The sequence below is a fragment of the Monodon monoceros genome, unplaced genomic scaffold (genome assembly GCF_005190385.1).
Source record: "Monodon monoceros isolate NGI ecotype Baffin Bay Population unplaced genomic scaffold, NGI_Narwhal_1 Super_Scaffold_6, whole genome shotgun sequence".
Taxonomy (NCBI): domain Eukaryota; kingdom Metazoa; phylum Chordata; class Mammalia; order Artiodactyla; family Monodontidae; genus Monodon; species Monodon monoceros.
In genome coordinates, this window is record NW_021703783.1 from 47,602,983 (window position 1) to 47,620,584 (window position 17,602).

A 17,602-nucleotide genomic window follows, 5' to 3' on the forward strand; every position below is an offset into this window, starting at 1 on the left:
TACTCCCTCCCCCCACAGGATATTTGACAACGTCTGGAGACAGTTTTGGTTGTCACAACTGGGGAAGGACATGCACTACTGGCTTCTGGGGGGAGTAACAGCCAGGGATGCTGCTACACATCTTACAATGCACAGGATAGCCCTACAACAAAGAGTTATCCAACCCAGAATGTCAGTAGTATTGAGATTGAGAAACTCTGGTGTAGATTATAATAACTTCCTTCAATTCTGGTGGTAGGGCTGGGAGTGGTTGAGAAAAGTGAACAGAAGTACTTTTGTACATAATTGTGAACAAGTACATATTATTTTTTTAATTTATTATTTTATGGTTGGCTTTCCCCCCCATTATGTTAAAGCATAAGCATATTTACTCTTTTCGTGGGCATTTTTGTGTGGTGTTCATCATGTACACTTTAGGGCTCTCTCTATTTTATATATACATATACATATATATATATATATAATGTACATACATATACATTTTAAATCTTAGTTTTTTGTTTTCATGTAAAATTTACATATAATGAAATGTGCCAATCTTAACTGTATGTTTGCTGAGTTTTGACAAATAAGCATCGTTTTTAATACCTCTGTGAGTTACTTTATCTTAAAAGCTAAGAACTAATAGATTTAGATTTTTTTAAATGAAGACATGATGCAGTTCATGTAGCTTTGATGATTTTTTATAATTTGAACACTAGGAAATGGTTTTTATTATTTTAGAATAAGATGGTGTCAGGGTGATGCTCATAGAATGGTTCAGAAGTGTTCCTTCCTCTGCAGTTTTTTTTGAGTAGTTTGAGAAGGATAGGTGTTAACTCTTCTCTAAATGTTTGGTAGAATTCACCTATGAAGCCATCTGGTCCTGGATGTTTGTTCATTGGAGTTTTTAAATTACTGATTCAATTTCATAACCAATAATTGTTCATATTTTCTGTTTCTTCCTGGTTCAGTCTTGGGAGATTCTTTCAAAGAATTTGTCCATTTCTTCTAGTTTGTCCATTTTACTGGTGTATAGTTGTTCATAGAAGTCTCTTATGATTCTTTGTATTTCTGTGGTGTCAGTTGTAACTTCTTCTTTTTCATTTCTGATTTTATTGATTTGGGCCCTCTCCCTTTTTTTCTTGAGTCTGGCTGAAGGTTTGTCAATTTGGTTTATCTTTTCAAAGAAGCAGCTTTTAGTTTCATTGATCTTTTCTGTTGTTGTTTTAGTCTCTATTTCATTTATTTCTGCTCTGATCTTTATGATTTCTTTCCTTCTACTAACTTTGGGTTTTGTTCTTTTTTCTCTAGTTCCCTTAGGTGTAAAGTTAGGTTGTTCATTTGAGATTTTTCTTATTTCCTGAAGTAAGCTCGTATTGCTATAAACTTTCCTATTAGAACTGCTTTTGCTGGCGTCCCAAAGGTTTTGGATCATTGTATTTTCATTTTCATTTGTCTCTAGGTATTTTTTGATTTCCTCTTTGATTTCTTCAGTGATCCATTGGCTGTTTAGTAGCATATTGTTTAGCCTCCACATGTTTGTGGTTTTTTGCAGTTTTTTTCTTGTAGTTGAAAATTTTGCCATTTGCAGCAACATGGGTAGACTTGCAGGGCATTATGCTAAGTGAAGTACGTCAGACAGAGAAAGACAAATACTGATATGATATCACTTCTATGTAGAATCTAAAAAATAAAACAAACTAGTGAATATAACAAAAAAGAAGCAGACTCACAGATACAGAGAACAAACTAGTGGTTACCAGTGGGGACAGGGGGCAAGTGGGGCAATACAGGGGTGGGGGACTGGGAGCTGCAAACTATTGGGTATAAGATAGGCTGCAAGGATGTATTTTACAACACTGGAATATAGCCAGTATTTTGTAATAATTGTACATAGAGTGTAACCTTTAAAAATTGTATAAAAATTTTTAAATAATGCGGTTAATATTTTTAACATAACCATGTGCAATATATAATTATACCTAGTCTTTTAGAAAGAAGACTTCTTCCTAGACATAGACTATATTAATGAAAGAATTGCTGGGTTTTTTCCTAACTATGGCATGGAATATTCTAAATCTGAGACTTGGTCACCATTCTGGTGGGGAAATGTAATGTTTCATCTGACTTTTGGACTGGAATGGCAACAAGCAGAAGTATTTTGTTTTGTTGTTTTGATAGTTTTTAGACAAAAATTTTTTAAACTCTTTGAACAGTTTACTGAAAAATTTGTTTTTTATTGTATGTAATTTATACTTCAATTTTTTTTTAAAAAAGTATGGAGAGGAAGAGACATATAACTGGGCAAGTGTTATCATTTATCCTGTAAAGGCAGAGCAATACTTACTGTTTTATACCAGACTTAGTTCCAGCTTTCCAATTAACTGAATGCTTCCTCAGTCATATGGGTTTATCCCTTCTTGAAAAAACATCTAGTCTTTGATAGCTTTTGTGAAGTGAAATTCTTTAAACCTCGATTATCTCTATTTCATAGCCTACTTAATGTTATCCTTTGCAGATTGTCAGTTCCTCTGATTTTTGCATTATTTAAATACAAATAGGTGGGTAATAATCCATGCTACTAACAAAGCCATTGGGCTAGATGTCTGTAGGAACAAGATCATTTTTTGCTGGGCTTTATAGGAACAAACCACACCGGGCCATAGAGAGTTTCATTATAAACGTGCTTAGTTGGTCACAGGAGTAGAGCAAGAGATTGAATTGATTAGTGGAAACAACAGCTACCTTTCAGCCCATGTTCTGCTGATGGTAGATCAGTCGACTAGGTTTTACATGGGAGAAATAAATTTAGACTCATTGTAAAAGGACAGTCTAATCTTTATGGTGCATGTTCTCCTGGCAACTCACTGATGGGGGAAAAATGTTTAAGAAAATTCCACAACTGTAAAATTATTTAAATATGAAAACCAAAGTGTAAAGTTAAGATTTTTATGGAGTATGATTTACAGTTTATTTTAAACATTTAGACAGATAAAAAAACGTGTATCATTCTGTCATAACTTTTCCAATATGCTTAAGAATGGGAACATCTTACTTAATCATTAATAAAGGTAGATGGATAGACTGAAGATGTTACTGAAAAGTTTTTGTTTTCACCCTCTTAAGTTTTTATTCTGTTCTCCTTAGGCAGAAGTACTAGAATAGAAGCATGTATACATACATTTACAGAGTTTTATTTTTAAGACCAAAACCTTGTTTGATATACTCATTATCCTCTTCTTGATGCTGTTTGTTCCTGTAGCTGACAATTTTTTACTGGGTTTTTGGGTTGTAATGATTTTAATTCACATTGTTAGTACCTTAGCATATTTCTTCTAGTTCTGTAGGAATTTAAGCAGAAAAATAAAGCAAATAAACTTTAAAGTGTCTAATAGTAAGAGAAAATTTGATCTCTTTTATGGTGATAAATTTTTTTTTCCTCTTCCTAATATAGGAGATTTTTCAAGAGCATGGGATGTTCTTCTTGACCATATACAATCAGCAGCACTCAGCAAAAACAATGAAGTATCTCTGGCTGCGCTGAAAAGCTTCCAGGAAATTTTACAGATTGTGACCCCTGTCAGAGACTCAGATAAGCCTGAGACTCCACCTGCAGTTAATGTCCCTGTGCCTGTCCTTTTAGGGTCCATATCAGGCCCTGGCCTGAACAGGCCATTTGTAAGAACAGATTCCATTGGAGAAAGACTTGGAAGATATAGCAGCTCTGAGCCACCCGTAGTTACTGATGAGCTTGAAGATTTGAATCTCTGGTGGGCTGCATGGAATACCTGGTATAGAGTTGGATCTGAAAGCACTAAGCCTCCTATTACTTTTGATAAACTAACTTTCATTCCCAGCCAGCCTTTTCTTACAGCTTTAATTCAAATATTTCCAGCTCTTTACCAACACATAAAAACTGGTTTCAACATGGATGATTTGCAAAAGTTGGGAGTCATACTACACAGTGCCGTTTCAGTCCCAATAAGTTCAGATGCATCCCCTTTCATTCTTCCATCTTACACTGAAGCAGTTTTGACAAGTTTACAGGAAGCTGTACTTACAGCTCTAGATGTTCTCCAAAAGGTAATAGAATTTTAGTGGCTATCTAAGCAATATTGAATATGGTTCTCTGGAACTTTTTTTTACTTTGCTATATATTTTTGGGGATAAATTCTGGATCATCAAGATTGTTGTGTGTGTATACTTTGGGATGAATTCAAGATTGTACAGATCAAAAAAAAAGATTGTAAAGATCCAGTTATTTTTAAAACTTTTATTTTTCTAATATATTTTAAAAGGTATTTCAGGTTTATTTTGAGAGTCTTTAAGAAACTGCCTGCATTCTCTTGCTTCTGTTCACCAGCTTTTTTTGGTTTGTTCATGTAACTCTTCACAAGAGGATATACTTTTGGAATGACAACTTTAGTAAAGTATCTCTATAATTAGAAAATTAATAAGCCATAGGATTATATTTTGGTTTTTTTCATCTGTACTTAAATTTAGCTCTGGAATTGTTGGAAGCCTATATTTTTTAAAAAAGAAGTAAGAATAAATTTATAAAGTATTTTTCTCACAGAAATTTTAAAAAGATATATTTTAACCTATGTGTGTTTTGTTACTGCAAAATATATATGTATATATATATATTAAAACAGACCTAAAAATTATTGAGCACATTCCAGTTAGCAAGCAAGACCAGATCAAAATCAAAGAATGTTTTAAACTGTCAAGGTAATTATTAGCACAATTCACAACAACCAAAATGCTAAACAAAAAAAATGCCACCTGAAGAGCCAGCAATCTCAACAAAGTAGCTATGACATTCTAACAAAATTAGAATGGAAGTATTAGATTCTGAATACACATGTGTTATCAGTAGCCATTTGTGTACTGAAGATCATGTTTTCTAATTAAATGATTGCCTTATATGCAACTGGATTGAAGAAAACTTTCAAAGTAAGAATGGTGGTTTCTACTACACCATAATATGCCTTGAATGACTCTGGAGGAAGTCTAGCCGAGCAGTAATTCCTTGATCTCTTTACCCCTAGTTACACTGTGCAGAGAAACAAATTGTGTAGAAACTTAAAATCTAAGAGAATCTGGCATTTAAAAAACTTTATTGTAGGGATATCAGTTTTCCATAATTGAAATCAAAAGAGCTGCTTTTATTTTCAGTGAGGGAAGAAAAGTAGCCTGTCAATAATAACTTTTTTCTCCCTGACTGTGAACATAAGTTGCTTATAGACTGCCTTAGAGGGGATGGAAAAGTTAATATATTAGAGAAAGAGAGCATAGGCCTTGTGAGATACCCATAATCTAGAACTTTCAGATGTTTAATTCAAGCTTTTATATATGTGTAGAGGATAGTAAACAAAAGGAAACAACAAACCCGCAAAACTTTTTTCCAGGGAAAAAAGCATATAATTTTATTTAGGAAAAAAACTGCTGCTTTCGCAATAAGAAAACAAGTAGAATCATTCATCCCAACTACTAGGAATTTGTTCTAAGCTTTGAACTTTTAATGGCTTTGAAAGCAATATATACCTTCAATTGGGAACTTAGGAAGTTTTATTGTTGGAAACTTAGGAAGTTTTATTTATATAAATTGATATCATTTTGCATTACTAATTTTCACTCTAGCCATTGTTTATTACTTATGTGATTATCTAAATGATGTTTCATAATACTTGAATGTGATTCAAATATATAGGGTCTCTAATATTTCCTAACAGAAAACGTATTTCATTATTAGTAAAGAGTGTTTTTATTTTTTCTTTCTTTTTCTTTTTCCAAGTAAGGGTGTTTTTCTATTTCCCCCCACAGGTGTCAGAAAATTTTTTCACAAGCAAAATTTACTTGCTTTGGGACTTTATTCATAAACTAATAAGCTATTCTGCAAAACATTTTATTGATTAAAAGCAGTTTTCCTTCCTAAAGGAAAAACTCATTTCTAATTTCATGTTTACCCTTACATTGTTTAGGGTTTCAGGGTCATAGTCTTTTCCTTGGTTTTCAAATCACTAGTTCACAACCAAAATGATTTAGTCATGTAGGCCAACTTTTTTTTTTTGACTGAGATATTTTGGCATACATGGGGGACCTGAGAATTTGATTATCTGCTTTCCCTAAGTTCTGAGATCAGGAGACTGCATCTATCTTATTTATTGCCACACGGATTGAATTATTTCAAATGACTTAATAAGAGAAACCTTGAACCATGTGAGAGGTTAGATGTCCAGTTTCTTTTCTTTTTTTCACGTACACAGTTTTCAAGGACTAATAAGAACTATTGTCCAGATTGCTTATGGATTCTTAGCTTTTGGACTAAAATCTGTTACCAGATTTATATATAGGCTTTTCTGATAAACTTCAGAAAGCCAATAATAACTTTTTCTTAGAATGAAGTTTGTTGTAAAAAAAAAAAAAAAGAAAAAAAGAGTTGTTTCCATATTATGCGTTTTAAGATTCCAGAATTCAACTGTAACACTATTAGTTTTTTTTTTTTTTTAAATAAAGGACCACTGAAAATCAAAACATATAGTCCAGGTCATTATTTGTTGCTAAGGTATTTTCAGAAAAATTTTGATACTTAGTTTTCTAAGGTCTTCACACAGACTTTTCCCTCCCTCCCTTGCTTTGTCACTGAAAATAAAAGAATTCATTTAGGGTAATTATATCTTTTCCACAGTAATTACTACTTGTTTACTTGTAAGAGTTAAGACTCAGCAAGGGGTTAATAAAGAAGACCAGTGAAACTATTAAAAGTAGTTAGTAGAGAGAATTTTTTTAGGCTGTATACCTTTCAAGTTCATGATTCACTGTTTCTGAGAAAAGTAACCAAGTAAGGAAAGATGGTATTAGATATCTTTGTTCTACTTTCACATTGTAATTATAGGATAATCTAACATACTAATGGGCAGCACTTTGCTTATCTACTTTGTACCTCAAGATAATTTTATCTAAAACACCAGTTAAAGCTACATGGCTACCTCTTCTCTGAGGGAAAATAAAACTAGTCTTTTATCTGACAGGTTAAAAAAGCCATGATTGCATGAAAATATAAATGTTGTGCACATCTTTTTAAAGAAATTCCTTAAAATTTTGAAATGCTTTGAATTTTGATTTTGTATTTTGAGGGTACCTCAAGTGTAGAATGATCATGCTTTTTGTTTTGTAAAGCACAAATATATTTTAGATACTCCATAACATATCATTAAATATTTTTCCCACAGAGAGAAACGAACACTAAAACAGGAAAATATGAAAGGATGGGAGGAGAAAACACATTTGTCGCTAGAGAAAATAAAAACATAAGATTTATTTTTAAGTATTTTCAATGTATTTGAAATAATTAAAATCTGCAGTATCAGAATATATATTCTTTGTTTTATGAAATTATTTGTAGCATTAAGTTTAATTTCTATTAAATTTTTAAATTTTTCTTGTTTTAAATCAAGTCTATATATTTAGATACATTAGACACTAAATATACTCTGCCCTGTTAAAAATTAATATACTGTATACATTTCTTTTAGAAACAAATTTTTATTCATAACTTATTTTCCCGACTGTAATGAACATGATTATTTGTTAAAGTCTGTGGACCAGGCATGATACAGGAATCAGCTGTCATTTCAATAAATTAAAGCCATCACTTAAGTAGAAGTCAATATCTTCTTAGTCAGTGAAGCATTGTAAATGGTCTGATGGGTATATTACTGAACAAATGATCAGATTGTGGAACCTCAGAGCTGCCTGGGTTTTCTCTTTAAGTGCTTGCCCTTTGTTTAGTCTGCTGAGTAATAAGCCACACTTTTAATTAAAAAACATTTTTTAGCTGATTAATACATTTAGCCTACACTTTATTCAATAATAGTTTAAAATAGCTTAAATGTCCCTCAGGGCTTATAAAAAATTGTATAATACTTAACATAAAATAGGACAGCCTTTTCGATTCTTGGTTAAACAAAAGCATATACAGTAAAGAACTTAATGGAGTTCAGATTATGCATTCTACTATTCATATATTGTTTTTATAGGCCATCTGTATAGGACCGGAAAACATGCAGATAATGTATCCAGCTATATTTGACCAGTTATTGGCATTTGTAGAATTTTCCTGTAAACCTCCACAGTATGGACAGCTAGAAACAAAACACATTGCAAATGCAAAATATAATCAGGTAATTTGCTATAAATTATATTTACTCTGTAAGATTTCATGGCTTATAGATATAGTCAGTTCCACTTAAGATGGACTTTGATTATCCCAGAAAATTTTCATTCACAAATAAACTTTCATATGTATGTTAATAGTTTAAGCTGAAAAGAAACACTATTTGGAAGACCTTTTCTGTGTTCCTTTTGTGTGTTTGTTTGTTTATTACTTTCTTTTCCCAAGTGGTTCTCCAGAAAGTTTGGCCTTGCATGTTACTCTTTCTTCGTAGTTCCCTTCTTTGTGTCCTCATCCCGCTATAAAATGGCTTCTAAATCCCTAAGCCTAATCTTATCTAAAATAGATATCTGCAATACAAAATGAAGAAATCTGTGTGTACTAAATAAGTCTACTACTGGTGTGAAATTTAGTTGGATTTTACATAAAAGATTTTTATAGCCATAGTTGGCAAATTTTAACTTTGTTTTGGCTTAGGGGAAAAGTAAATTTCTGAATGCATGCACATGCTGATTTTGTTCACTCAACATAAAAATTATAATTTTACATGGTCCGAAACGTAGTTTTAATGTGTATTAACTTTTCTCATTCTATTTGTCTTGCAACACAATGGAATCACAATAGATCCAACTATTTGCACCGGTGAGTTAAATTTCCTAAAATTGTCCTAACCTATTGGCAACAAATAAAGTACATCTTTCCCAGTTTTTGATAGAATGCTCTATGTACTTTTTCTGATAGTTTTAATTTTTGCCTGGCTGAAAATTATTCTTTCATGAAGTACATATCTCTTTGAAAACTTTGCACATAATATAATCTGGCCTAAAACCAAGGCCTAAACTTTAAGACAAAGAAGCTTTCACTTTGAAAACAATATGATTTCATTTAATCTCATTTTTATTTTAACTCTGTGAAAATATTACTTTCTAGGCGGAATGGGTAGCCTTGAATTATGTACCATTTGCTGAAAGGTCTTTAGAAGTAGTTGTGGATTTATACCAAAAAACAGCCTGTCACAAAGCAGTGGTGAATGAGAAAGTACTCCAGAATATTATTAAGGTATTTTTTTTTAATTTCCATACTTTCATTTAATAATGTATTATTGAAATTTCTCTTTAGGTAATAATATATTATCATATATTGAGATAAATGGAAAATATAATTTGTTATTACTTATAGTTACTCTTCTCCAACATTCATGGATATTATTTAGGAAGCCGTTTTTGTTTTTTTTTTTAATTAATTAATTTATTTTTGGCTGTGTTAGGTCTTCCTTTCTGTGTGAGGGCTTTCTCTAGTTGCGGCGAGCGGGGGCCACTCTTCGTCACAGTGCGCGGGCCTCTCACTATCGCGGCCTCTCTTGTTGTGGAGCACAGGCTCCAGACACGCAGGCTCAGTAGTTGTGGCTCACGGGCCCAGTTGCTCTGCGGCGTGTGGGATTCTCCCAGACCAGGGCTCGAACCCGTGTCTCCTGCATTGGCAGGCGGATTCTCAACCACTGCACCACCAGGGAAGCCCAGGAAGCCGTTTTTTTAAAATGAGAAGGTTTTTTTAATGAAAAATATTTTAAAGTAAGAGTGAATTAGATTTTTTGTGATTCTTAAATTTTGCCACATAAGACAATAAGCATCCTGTTTCTTAGGACAGGATGCTCTATGATTTTGGGGCAGATGAGCCTGAGAGTGTTTCTCATCTGTAAAAGAAGGGTAATACCAATACAAATTTCATGTCTTAACCATTAAGAGATTCAATTGAGATATGGCATTTAGTGATACTTGCCAAGTAGTCAGTGTTGAAGAAAAAGTTAGGTTCCCCCTTCCCTCAATAGACAAGGAAATAACTGCCTAGGGGATCTTGGCAAGGATTAACAGAAGTAACATTTGAAGAAGGAGTACCAGCAAAAAGGGAGAAGGAGATATAGATCAATTAAGCAATATAAAAGATCATGGTATATTTTTAAAGCAGTGTTGAGAAATCCCACTTAGGGAGGTGGCAGGGCCTGGAATAGGTCTGAAAAAGTGGCTATGGGTATTACAAGCCATCGTAAAGCATCAGATTTTATTCTTTAACCATTGAATGTTTGAACATGGAGGAGTGACATGAATCAGCTTGTATTTTTTAAGGAATTAAATAATCAGTTTTCTGTACTCCAGAGCACTTCATTGATGCCACTTACTACATTGCATTGTGGTTAATTGGACAAGGCTCTTCCTTCCTCAGAAATTGTGAGCTTCGTGACAGCAAGAACTGAATTTTCCAGTTCCATATACATTTACTGAGTATATACTCTGTGCCAATCTCTGTATTAGTTGCTTAAATATTTTAAAAAATAAATGTATAAATCAAATATATTTGCTGTGCTTAATATTCCCTTGACATTGGTAAAATATTAATCTAGTAGTAAACCATACTTTTCATTTATCTAATCTTGAGTTATAACATGTTAATTCAGAGTGGCCGGTGTATAATTTAGTATTCTTTTGTTTGCATATGACACAAATTCAGGCTCTGACTAGCTTTAACAATAAAGGGACAGGCTTAGTTGGAAAATTCAGAGCTGGAGGGCTTTAGGATTGGTTGATCCAGTGGTTCAGAACTATCACCAAAAACCAAAATTTTTTTCCCTGTTCTGCTTTCCAAGGGGTTGACTGCATCCTAACTATGTTTCTTCTCATAGTTGTAGGCTAATAAAGGGATTATATGTCAGTAGCAGGTGTGTGTTTATCAGATTCTTCTTAAGTTACTAAAATTAAGTGAATCGGCTTTAGTCCCATGCCTAGTCTTGAATCAGTGATTATGGCCAGAGAAATGGAGTAGATTGATTGGCTTAATAAACTAATCATCTCTTTACCCTAATTTCCAACTGGATGTGGGGAGGGGAAAGAGATAAATAGATTCTGGGTAGGCTAATTATCTGTTAGTGGAGGCCCATTTCATGCTAATATGTAATGGTTCACATGTTCACTGTGTGAGTATTCAGTAATCATTTGTGTGGAGGATGATGAAATCAGGTTTTATGTTCACTCCATAACATTAAAATATGAAAATGTATCTCATCTACTCTTTATCTTTCTCAGACTAGAATTTTTATATAAAAGCTGAATTTTCAGTCTAATGCACATTATCACACGGTATGCTGAAACTATTTATTGATGGTGCTCTGGGATAACTCACTGTGATAGTTTGGTCAGTCTAGTCTTTTAGTTGTTGGATAATACTATGACCAGAGAAATTCATTCTGAACCACTGAATTAGTTCTTTAATGATTAACAGCAACCTGTCTCAGAAGTTGACCAATTAAAAAGTAAGTCTCAATATTTTAGTCACTAGACATAGTTCAGATGCTGTTCTGTGTTCTCAAGGGTTAATGATAAAATAAACCAAGTTCTTGAATTATCAGCTTTTCTCAAATATTTGGAAAAGGAAAAAAATACATTAAAATGTTAGTGTAGAGTATAAAATTCAAAGAATTCTAAAGATAAAGTATAAGACTTCAAAGTAATGATACTCTAGGCCATGTTTACCTAACCATTAGTGAAAAAATATAAGCAGTATTGATCTCTCTTGGATGGGAGAAACCCCATCAGTCAAATTATTTTCTGCCAAGAGAACTATGGCAGAATGCTCTAATTTTATAACGTCAAGTTGGAGAAGCTGCAAAATTGTAAGTTTCTTACTCTTAACTTTTCAGAAAACATCTCTATTTTTTATGATGCGAAACCGAGGTTCAAAAAGGTTATTATTCATTCCTTATTCAGGGTCATTGTTTATAAAATGGACATAGGACTTAAAAGTATATCTTTCTAGGGAATTCCCTGGCGGTCCAGTGGTTAGGATTCTGTGCTTTCAGTGCTGAGGGTGCGGGTTCTGTCCCTGGTCGGGGAGCTAAGATCCCATATGCCTCGGGAAGTGGCCAAAAAAAAAAAAGTATATCTTTCTAGGCAGTATGATTTGAGGACCATGTCTGAGAATTGGTCTTTCTAGAAAATAACATCCTATTTAAAATGAAAATACCTATGTTATTATTTTTTGCTCTCAGCTGTAGTTTTTTTAAAAGTAATTAAAGCTGTGTGTGTTTGTTTTAATTAGTACTTATCTTAAACTGTCTTTATTTTCACAGACTCTTAGGGTTCCTCTCAGTTTGAAGTATTCCTGCCCTTCTGAAAGCACATGGAAACTAGCAGTATCTTCTCTCCTCAAAGTTCTTTCTATTGGGCTACCTGTTGCCCGGCAGCATGCTTCTTCTGGAAAATTTGACAGTATGTGGCCAGAACTAGCCAACACTTTTGAAGACTTTCTCTTTACTAAAAGGTCAGCTTATTCATTTTTACAGTTAAGACAGTCTTTCAAGAAGTACACATTATACCTGTAGTTGCTCTAAAAACAGTATTTCTCATTATTCATTAACAAAGTAATTGACTCTTAAGATTGCTAGATTGTATACAAAGAAGAAGTGGATTAGGCATTTATCCACTGGGTACATTATCTGTGAGCAGTGGAGATTTTTGCTCTTTACAGTGTTTTGGTTGTAAGACAGGGGTCTATATATAAGGTCACATGAATGCATCATAATTAAGGAGCCATGGTTTTAACTCGATGAAGTTAAGAAGGTCCATTTTAAAAATCTGATGCCCATTTAGCATTACAAGAGAAAAACAACTTCAGAAAATGAGTTTTTTTTAGAATAAATAAAATCATTGGTAATAACGAACAGCTCTTTAAGATGTTTAAGTTTTGCAAAGAAGAATGGAATTTTCATTGTATACATTCCAACTGAGGGTGTATCTTAAGGATGCTATTTTGACCCCTCACTGAATGAGGTAATTAGAATACGGAATTTTTTGAATGAGGAGTCTGCCGCAGTCTCTCTAGAGCTATACTATCTAATACAGCAGTCACTAGCTACAGTTAACTTAAATTTTTAATTAACTAAGTCACATTAATAACTCAGTTCTTCATTCTCACTAGCCACGTTTCAACATTGCCATGTGTGGCTAGTGGTTGCTCTAGTGGGTACTGCAGATCATTGAACATTCCCATCATCACAGGAAGTTCTGTTTGGCAGCACTAATCTCAAATGTGCCATTTTACTAAAGATGGACTTAACCAGTAATAGCTGTGATAGGTAGGTAGTCTTCAGTACTCCTACAATCTAATTTTCCTTTTTGCTAGAGTGGTGAAATTCTATGACAACAAAAGTTTTTCTATTTTTTTTTATCCATTAATCTTTTTTTTTTTTTTTTTTTTTTTTTGTGGTATGCGGGCCTCTCACTGTTGTGGCCTTTCCCATTGCGGAGCACAGGCTCCGGATGCGCAGGCTCAGTGACCATGGCTCACAGGCCCAGCTGCTCCACGGCATGTGGGATCTTCCCGGACCGGGGCACGAACCCGTGTCCCCTGCATCGGCAGGCAGACTCTCAACCACTGCGCCACCAGGGAGGCCCCATTAATCATTTTTTAAAACTATAGAAGGATGAATGTGTCATGCACTGCTATTTAATCATTAAAAATTGTTAGTTTGAAACCATTTAAATTATAAATTTCATATACTTGAAGAAAAACCTACATTGGCATATTGATAATGATCAGATGAGTCTACACAGAATGATTTAACTGAAAAGTTTCTATCTTTCTTATGTGGTTTAGCTATTAAGTAAAGAAAAGTTGTAGAGTGCAGAAGGTTAACTTACATTTTTCTCTATAAAGGCTTCTCTGATATTTCAGAATTGGAAGTAATGACATGTGATCGTAATTTCTGTTTCCATAACTGGTCAGACTTTGTTTTGCTTTCCTATATATTTCTCAACTCTAGAAATCTTATTAATACCAATGCAAGCATATTCTTTATATTGAATATATGCAGGAAAATGATAGTGACTCACAAAGCATATCTAAGCAAATTCTGTTTTCATTTTTAAAAGAACCCTGGGTATTTTTGAGTTCCTTTGTGGACTCTGTTGCCTAAGTCACTACGTTAATTTGTATGAAGCAAACAGATTTAGAAATTTAAACTTTTCTTTTTCTTTCTCAATTATCTGTCTGTATATGCATGTTGCCCTATTAATAAGTTGAATGAGCTTAGATCAGTTTTTTTTGAAATGAGTAAAACTTCTTTAAGAATTTCTTTTCCTATGACTGAGTCTTTCCACCATCTTTCTTATTCTCAAGTTTCTTATTGAACATTCTTCATTTTCCAAGCTTTGTTCTTATTTTATTAAATTCAGTTTCTTAAGTACTTTCTTTGTGTACAGGAAAGTAGGTAGAGAAACAAAGGCCTAATAATAGGTAATTAACATTTTATGTACTTTTTGTATTCATGCAGTTGTAGTATAATTTCATTACAGTATTTTGCCTGTTGGAGGCCCTACTTACATTAAAGGTTTGAGTATGTTGAGTATGTTGAAAAATCACACAGTTTAAGAAACAGTTAACGTAGAGGATAAGAGCATTGACTCAGGAGCCAGATTACCTGGATTCAAATCCCAACTGTACAACTTTGTAACTGTGATATTTTGTACAAGTTATTTATGTTTCAGTGACTCATTTTCCTCATCTGCTAAATAGGAATAGTAATGCTACCTAACTCATAGGGTTATCGTGAGGATTAAATCATTTAAATGAATGCTTAGAATAGTTCCTGGAATGTAAGTGCTTCTATTAAAATGCTTGCTCTTACTATTATCCTCATAATCATTATTTCTTTCACTTAAGAGAAACTGACATTATCCATATCCTTTACCGTGAAACAGCTATATTTTTAAACTAAAAACTTAAAGACCAAAACTTTAAATAACTGGGACTAGGAAATTTACCCCTAAATTTGGGGTTTTTTAAATGGCTAGAAAAAAAATAAAGGTACTAAATTCTGGTACTAAGTAACACAGAATCAGTGTTCTAAGTTGTGGTTATTCTAGTTACACATTTAAGCCTTCTATTACATGAAGTAATAGAAAGATACCCTGTATTGAGAGTCAGGAGACCTGTGGCCTGCTCTTGACTCTGCCACCTACTTTCTGTTCACCTTGAACTGGTCATTTCCTCTCAGTTGGCATCATTGTCCTTAATTGTAAGACTAAATTAACTGATTTGACTAGTTGTAAAAGTCCACAATTATTTTATGTATTTTGACTTAATGTTTTAATCAGTGTTTTTAATTGAATAGTTTACATTGATAAAGCCAATTTAGTTTTTATTTCATAGTCCAAAAATACCTTAAGGCTCAAAGTGAAAGCTTTTATTAGTTAGTTGATGATAAAAATGCAGTGCTCACTAAGAGAACTTAAAAACCATGCACACTTTCACAGTTTCATGAGAAGATTTTGCCTTTGTTTTTGTTTTCCAAATAATTGATTACTTTGGAAAATCACAAACTGTTAGATTTTAAATTTTATTTTATGGCGCATATACACAATGTTCTATAATTGAAATCTATCAGTAGTAGTATTTGAACAGTAGGAAGAGTGTTTGGAATAGCATGACTTAGGTTTTTAGATAATATGAATATTTGAGTATCTTTTATATTGGAACATTTATAAGTTTTTTAACCTAATTACTGATACTCAAAGACTGTGTGAATAACCATACCTTTCTCTGTGATGTTTCCCAACTGTTTATGGTCTGCAAGCTGCTTTCATACGGTAACAGCAACAGTACAGTAACAAAGAAAACAGATAAAACCAAAATCAACTAGAAGAAACAAGAGGCTTTGGACATCACTGAGGACTATCATAAGTGAATGAATTGTTTAAATGAGTGAAAGAAAAACAATTAAAAATGAGAAACATAAGGACTGTAACCTGGTGGACACTTAAAGTCTGTTAGGAATTCATTCAGCCACCCTTTGAGTACCAAAACACGGTACTTGTCCTCTAGAAGACACGTGGGCTAGTGGGAATTGATACAATTAATAGTCTGTTGACCTTCAGTTAAAAATCACTAAGTACTACCCAAAAGAATTGAAATGAAACGTGTTCACACAAAAACTTGTACACTAATGTTTGTAGCAGCATTATAACCGCCAAAGAATGAAAACAATCCAAATGTTCAACTGATGAATGGATAAATTAAATGTGATATGTACATCCATACAGTGGAATATTCAGCCATAAAAAGGAATGAAATACTGATGCATGTTACAACATAGGTGAATCTTGAAATCATTATGCTAAGTGAAAGAACCCAGACACAAAAGGCCATATATTATATGGTCTCATTTATGTGATATATCCAGAATAGGCAAATCAGTAGAGATAGAAAATAGATTAATGGTTATCAGAGTTGGGAGGAGGGTAGAATGGGGAGTGACTACTAATGGATACAGAGTTTCTTTTGGAGGTGATGAAAATGTTCTAGAAGTAAAAGAGGTGACCATTGCACAACTTTGTGAACATACTAAAAAGCTGAATTGTGCAATTTAAAAGGGTGAATTTTATGGTGTATGAATTATATCTCAAAAAATAATTTTAATGTACCATTCAGAGAGAACTGATGAAAAATACATAATACTTTATCAGTTTGAAGCCTCTTTTCTTTCAAATAAAGATTCATGAAAAAAATTTTTTTTAATTACTAACTACTGTACTCCTCAAGCTTAGAGACTATACGGATCTTATATGGCCCATTTGTACCTACAATATTGACTATCTCCCTTTATAATTGATAGGTAAATTCTGTTAATCATCTGTGTTTCTAAAAGCTCGACCAATGTTTTTTGATATGCTCACAGTATCTAGAAAGGATACTAACTATAAATTAAAATAAATAAACATTAGTGTGAGTTCTGAGATCAGAAGATTCAACCTGTGCACAATTGAATAAATTCCTGATTTTATTGATCATTAGGATTAGGAGGAGTGAACCTTTCAGCTTTGTATGCTACTCTCTTCCCTCATTATAAGATATTTTAAAACTACAGTTCAGGGGCTTCCCTGGTGGCTCAGTGGTTAAGAATCCGCCTGCCAATGCAGAGGACACGGGTTTGAGCCCTGGTCCAGGAAGATTCCACAGGCCGCCGAGCAACTAAGCCTGTGCGCCACAGCTACTGAGCCTGCGCTCTAGAGCCCGTGAGCCACAACTACTGAAGCTCATGCACCTAGAGCCTATGCTCCGCAACAAGAGAAGCCACTGAAATGAGAAGCCCTCGCACTGCAATGAAGAGTAGCCCCACCCCCGCCACAACTAGAGAAAGCCCACGTGCAGCAACAAAGACCCAGTGCAGCCAAAAATGAACAAATAAATAAATGAAATCTATTTTAAAAATTGGAAGTCTCAAAAAAAAAAAATAAGGTTCAGTGTTTCTGATATGTGATCCCAATAATATTAATACTGTATGTTCCTGATAAGCTTTTTTTTAATTAGTACAATAGTTAGCCAATTGGTATTTGTCTTTGTGTGTATTTTAATACCTGTGGTTAGATAAACCAAATAATACCAAATAGAGCAAAA

General features: G+C 33.4%; 1 protein-coding gene across 2 annotated transcripts in view; it reads left to right on the top strand.

Annotated features, from left to right (window-relative positions):
- MON2 (MON2 homolog, regulator of endosome-to-Golgi trafficking) overlaps positions 1 to 17,602 on the top strand; it is a 123,927-nt gene that overhangs the window by 81,590 nt on the left and 24,735 nt on the right. The window contains exons 26-30 of one of the 2 annotated variants that reach the window (XM_029205050.1): positions 3,437 to 4,065; positions 8,025 to 8,168; positions 8,783 to 8,800; positions 9,089 to 9,217; positions 12,279 to 12,469. In XM_029205050.1, the coding sequence (XP_029060883.1) occupies positions 3,437 to 4,065; positions 8,025 to 8,168; positions 8,783 to 8,800; positions 9,089 to 9,217; positions 12,279 to 12,469 (1,111 nt within the window). The remainder of the gene's footprint in view (positions 1 to 3,436; positions 4,066 to 8,024; positions 8,169 to 8,782; positions 8,801 to 9,088; positions 9,218 to 12,278; positions 12,470 to 17,602) is intronic. The other variant, XM_029205051.1, reaches the window with a different exon arrangement.